Genomic DNA, 6000 nt, shown 5'->3' on the forward strand with positions numbered 1-6000 from the left:
CTGCTGCTATTATTATTATTATTATTATTATTATTATTATTATTATTATTATTATTATTATTATTATTATTATTATTATTATTATTATTATTTGTTAAAATGACCCAACTGATCATTGTTTTTTACAAAATGCTTCTGAGAATCTGCTGAAATATATGCCATTGAACAGATATGTGTGTTATGTCTACAGTCTTGGTCTGAATTCTACTTAAATGTTGATTTGTTCAAAGTATAAATGATGAGTTGGGAAGCTAGTGCTTGATCGATAACAACCGAATCTTCCACTGTCTTCCACCCCTCTCTCAAAAAAAGGGGGAGAATAATCACAACTATACCCCTTCCTTAAAAGGTGGTTATACTTCAAAAGATTGTGATCCCCTATAAAAAGGATCCCGATCACTTACAAACATCTAAATCAGTGGTTCTCAACCTTTTTAATGCCGCGACCCCAACCGGTCGTAAGTCGAGGACTTTCCCTGCCCGGGAGCGCCGCACATGCGTGGTTCCGCCCCCTGCGCCGGCTGAGGCGTAGCTGGCAAGCGGCAGAGACGGAGCAGGCCGACCACCAGCTGGCCCAGCCCAAGGGAGGTAAGGCACCCGCTGGAAAAGGCGAAAAAAATGGCAGACAAAAAAAATGGCGGACAGCCTTGCTTGGCGACCCCCGTGAAATGGTCGATCGACCCCAAATGGGGTCCCGACCCACAGGTTGAGAACCATTGATCTAAATGCTAAATTTCATATCTAAATGCTAAAAACTTCATCCACTTCTCTTGCTGTTATGTCCTTGAACAAATCATAACAAAACCCCAGCTTCATCTGTTAAGCAGTAAACATTAACAACTTCACGTTGTTATAATAAAACAGGAGGAAGACTAAAGGAATTAAATGCTTTTGAATGATTGATATGTTTATTTTAAAAGGGGAAGTTCTGTTTCCATTTGTTACATAACACTGGATACTCAAGTCAAATGAAAAATTGCCATGCAGGAGGGAACTTTCAAGAGAAATGGAGGAAGTTAGGCAAAGACTTTTCAGAAAACTGCCTCATCTAGACTCTCTCACATGTCATTCACAGGGCTTTTACCATCATGAGCCCTGTGGAAAGAATCCCTGAAATATCCATTTATTTTCTCTTTTTAAAAAATTATTTGTATTTTGGATTGTGAATATCACTTGTAAGTTTTTTTGGGGGGGGGGGGCAAGTTTGGGATCTATAAGGTGGAATGATAATGACTGATTGACTGATTTGATTTAGATTGTACTTTATTTTAGGAGTTCCTGCCTAGTTTTCTCCCCTAAGAATGCTGTGAAGTATGTCTGAGAAATTTCCTGACATTTAGCACAATTAATCAGTGGAACAATTTGCTTCCAGATGTTGTTGGTTCTCCAACACTGAGGGCTGGACTAGAAGACCTTCAAAGTCCCTTCCAACTCTGTTATTCTGACCCAAAGTCACCCACTGAGCTTCCATGACTGAAAGTGGATTACTGTATAATCTGGAGCTCTTTGGTGTGTGTCCAACACCTTAAGCATTGTATCATTATATCAGCTCTTCATTATAATAACAGAAGCAGTCATTTGTTTTAATCAATCTTAATATTCTTCCATCATGTTTTACTCTTAGTTTTACATCTTAATTATTTGTTCCCTGGAAGATTGATAAATCCAGCTTTTCCCCCTTAGCACAGGAATACAGCTGCTTTTGGATTTTACCTAGAGATGGACATATACTTTTTAATCTATGGAACTACTCTTTTTTACAACTGGTCTCCCAGTTTATTCTTGCTTTTTTACTTTCCAAAGTCTTTTTTGGATAATTCAAAACCATGGCAAGAGGCTGTATGGCAGAAAGTCTTGTTAAATACTAAAACCCAGCCAATTGTGGAACAGTCTCACAACCTGTGTTGGCTTATGAGGTTTACTGTTAGATCTGAGATAACTGAGAGACAACTCTAGATACATCAAAATACCATATAATTCATATTCCCAGCATGTTTTTTGAGGCCATGTCTTAAGAAGTTTGCAAATCCAATCACTTATGTTTCTGGGTAGGGCTGTCAATCTCAAGGAAAATGAGATATCTTCCAGAGGTTTTGGACAGTCACTTCCATGGACTTTGCCATTGCTCATATTGGCTGGGCTGATGGGAAATAAATTCTAAACATCCATAGATTGCCTATTAGGTCAAGGGATTCAGCTCCTCCCCAAATTGAATATGTAAGTCAATTTCACAGGCCTCCTTAAAGAAAAGGACCAAGATTAATATTTTTGGAAAAAGACAGGAACAAAATGTTGATGGCAATAATATTTCTTTTGTTATATGCCATCGCCAGAACCAGCCAAGGCAAATATAGGCCCAACTTTGTCTATATATTAATCCAGATAAACAATGGCTGATAATACATTTCAGGGTCAGGGAATCAAAACTTGCCAGTTAACCATTTTCATGCTTAACAAAGCAAACTAAAAAAAAAAACAAATTTAGCCTGAAGGTCTAGTTCACCTTAGGCACAACTGTGTGAAAAACAGGTCTGTGCTGTTATCAAAGACTTAATTTGGAATGTTCACTGGAGCTGAACTCGGAATGTATTTTTATTGTTAAGGTCAGGAATTGTGCAGCTTCTGTTCATAATGCACTTATTTGAATTGGGGGGGGAAGGGTTGCAGTCCCTTTATCTGGCGGGCATCACCAAGGGGAAGACTGATGAAAAGTAACATAAAGATGGGGTTTAAAATGATCTTGACAAATTTCTTCTCCAAGTTCAGGATGAACAATTCTGAACTATGTTAATGGTTTGTGCCTCAGGAGCAGCTCATAAGGTGAGGCAGTGAGGTTGAAGATAACATAATGTTGATATTTTCAGCCCAATTCTTAGGTTTGGGAGGGATGGAGGGAATTCACTAAAAACAGATTATTTATCCAGGGCTTTTCAACCTTTTCACCCATTGTACCACTTTTAGGACATAGCAAAATCTGAGTACCACCAGTCGCCTAGCAAGGTGTCAAAAACTTGATGACCCCCCCCAAAAAAGGAAAAAAGTGATAAAAGCACAGTTAGTCCTCGACTTACAACAGTTCGCTTAGTGACTGTTCGAAGTTACAATGGCACTGAAAAAAGTGCCCCCCCAGCCACAGCCGAGCAAGACATCTGCCTGCCCGCCCGGAGGCGCTCTTCCTCCTGTCCGAGGTTTTCATTGTTGTGAGCATTTCTGCTGAGGATTGGCAGCGGGGGTGAGGTAGGGGGTGTTTGGTTTTTATTCCCCCCGTCTGATGGGTGATTGCAGCAGGTTTTGGTCACTTCACATGACCCTGAGACACTGTGACCGTCATAAATATGAATCAGTTGCCAAGCATCTGAATGTAAATCACAAGACCCTGGAGAGGCTGCAACATTCCAGCTGATTGGCGCTTCTTCTGGGCTCAGCAGAAGTGCCGGGATCAGTGCTGCTTTCCAGGTGATTGGTGCTTCTTCAGGGCTCAGCAGAAGCTCTGAGCTCCAGCTGGAGCCTGGTGCTGATCCTGGCGCTTCCGCTGAGCCCTGACAGCCCTGCAGCTCCAGCCATCTCTCGCTCAGGCTTGTGTGGTGCTGCCACCGGTTCAGCTCATTCCCCTCCCCCGCTACCACTTTTCTAGGATGGTCGCGTACCACCTGCCAGGTGCCAATGTACCAAAGGTGGTACCCGTACCACTGGTTGAAAAGCCTTGATTTATACTCCCAAAGTTTTGACTAATTTTATTTTCTTTCTTTTTTTAACCTTCTCCCAAAGTCACAAAAACCAACAATTGGCATTTTGCTGTTGACTTTTGGTAGTGCAGCGGGGCAAAATGGAATTAGAGGCTGAATAAGCACACAAGTTGGCAATCCTTTTAGCTCCATAGTCTTCAGGAGTCTGAAGTGGTATTGATTTCCCCTTATTGCAATGTAATTTGGGTGGGTTATGGCATTCACACATGTGCACTTCCTTTCCCTCGCCTCAAGTAACCAAATGCAAACTGCAGTGAAATGTTGGCGTGCAGGAAGCAGATCATTTGGCCTTAAGATTTCCTATTGGACATGCTGTCATGCCAATCAATGGGAAAAGTGGGTGGGCTCTTGATTTTGGCATGCTAGGCTTTTCCTTGCTGAGGACCAGCTGTTTTGCCAATGAATTATTGCTGCCTACCACACAAGGAAGTGCAAGGCAGAGAGTTTTCTGGAGTGAGAAAAAGGGAAAGCTTCTTCATTTTTGTGATGGGTTAGAATTTATTAAAACCTCAAAAGGTCCCAGAGCATTTACGATTACAGTATTTTTTACTACCACAAATCAATGCGGCAGTGGAACCGTTCCACTTCAATTTCACAAAGCCAGCTGAGATTGGAGCTCTAGTAGATCTCCCAACTTGACTTTGAAATTTGCCAAAAATGTCCCATCTCAGAAGACTTTTGCTAGTTGTCAAAACCAGAACTGGGGTTTTGGTGGCTCTTCTTCCCATAGCCAAGTTCAGCTCCACAACTGAGGAAAAGGTTGATCCCGGTGCAAAACGTAGCATCAGAAGCGAGGTAGAGGGCAGCTTTTGCACTCTCAGCCGGAGTTCCCATCTGTCCCATAAGCTGCAAACACAACAGAGAAGGAGAAATTTTGGACTCTCTATCCAAGGAGGTACTGCATATACACTGCCCTGATACGTTTACTTTTACTCATGAAATTTGGGCCCTTATTGAAGAGAAAACAAAGGTTTCAGAGCTCAAAGTTATATGATGAGTTTTTTTATAGTTCAATAACTAGGACAGGGATCCCAAACCACAGTCTCCAATATATCCACATATATTTCTGTTTGTACTTGCTTGAGCAGGGGTCTTCAAACTTGGCCCTTTTATGACTTGTGGACTTCCAGAATTCCTCAGCCAGCGTGCCTGGCTGAGGAATTCTGGGAGTTGAAGTCCACAAGTCATAAAAGGGCCAAGTTTGAAGACCTCTGTGCTAGAGTGTACCTGCTAAGTACATAAACCAGAAGAGTCGATCATCGCCTTTATTTCCAAGCATGGCAAAGTCCCACAAGAATGTTTAAAAAGATAAAAATGGGTGACAGCAGCCTGTAATTTGGTTTGGAAGCATGTTCTCCCACCCATTAAAACCAAAAACAAATGGGTTGATGTTTTTCTATTTTCCATCTTTGTGGAAGTTGGAGAAAGGCAGGTGGATCAGCTTTTGTTTCTTTGTTCTGTGATGGCACAGCAGGCCATCAATACCCCAATCAATAATTAAAAAGCCACAATCAGGCACCACATAAATACTATGCATAGAATAGCCCAAAGCACACAGTCGGTGAGAGAGAAATGCCTTCTGGATGGGATCCAGCACAAGTTCTGAAAGCTCAGAAGATTAAACATCTGGTCCCGGTGATTGACCCAGATTGGATCCTGCGGCTTTGTATAGTTTTATATTTTTATGTGGCTTTTGATAAATTAGTGTTTTGTGATTCACCACCTTCGCTCTGGAAAAAATTCAAATTAAGGCCCACTTGGGGAAGTGCTGCAAACATGCCCCCTAAATTAGCTCCTCAACCTAACATGTATGGGGACCCCAAGTTAGAAAGTCAGGCTAAGAGTGAGTTCCATCTGGCTCACCAGAGGGACTTCCAAAGCTTCTGCATGACAAGGAAAGCAACTAAGCTAAACAGATAATATATGCAGGTATCCTTAATTTGTACAATGCAAGGATATTGCTATTCTTGCTATAAAAGCCTTGGTTGTATTTTCACAATGTTTATATATGGACCTCTGAAACATTATCTAAATTGCTCAATCTTACAGTCCCCATTTCCCTCTTTCAATATAAAATTTTTATTGTTTTCCAAAAAAGAAAAAAACATCACAAGTATTACACAATATTATAATATATCCCACCCACCCCCCGGACTTCCCAAACCAAATCCCAGGCTAATATTCAAATATAGGTAAACAAATATTAATATCTCTAACTCCACAAACTCTATTTATAAACAATCCATCTCCTCCA

The 6000-nt window shown here is 41.1% G+C and overlaps 1 protein-coding gene across 1 annotated transcript in view; it reads right to left on the minus strand.

Moving 5' to 3' along the window:
- Window positions 1-4230: 4230 nt before the first annotated feature.
- HSD17B14 (hydroxysteroid 17-beta dehydrogenase 14) overlaps window positions 4231-6000 on the minus strand; it is a 16040-nt gene continuing 14270 nt past the window's right edge. The window contains exon 9 of the mRNA XM_015810264.1: window positions 4231-4592. Within this exon, the coding sequence (XP_015665750.1) occupies window positions 4428-4592 (165 nt within the window). The 3' untranslated portion in view covers window positions 4231-4427. The remainder of the gene's footprint in view (window positions 4593-6000) is intronic.

This window comes from Protobothrops mucrosquamatus, unplaced genomic scaffold, assembly GCF_001527695.2.
Source record: "Protobothrops mucrosquamatus isolate PMUCROS unplaced genomic scaffold, P.Mucros_1.0 scaffold8, whole genome shotgun sequence".
Taxonomy (NCBI): domain Eukaryota; kingdom Metazoa; phylum Chordata; class Lepidosauria; order Squamata; family Viperidae; genus Protobothrops; species Protobothrops mucrosquamatus.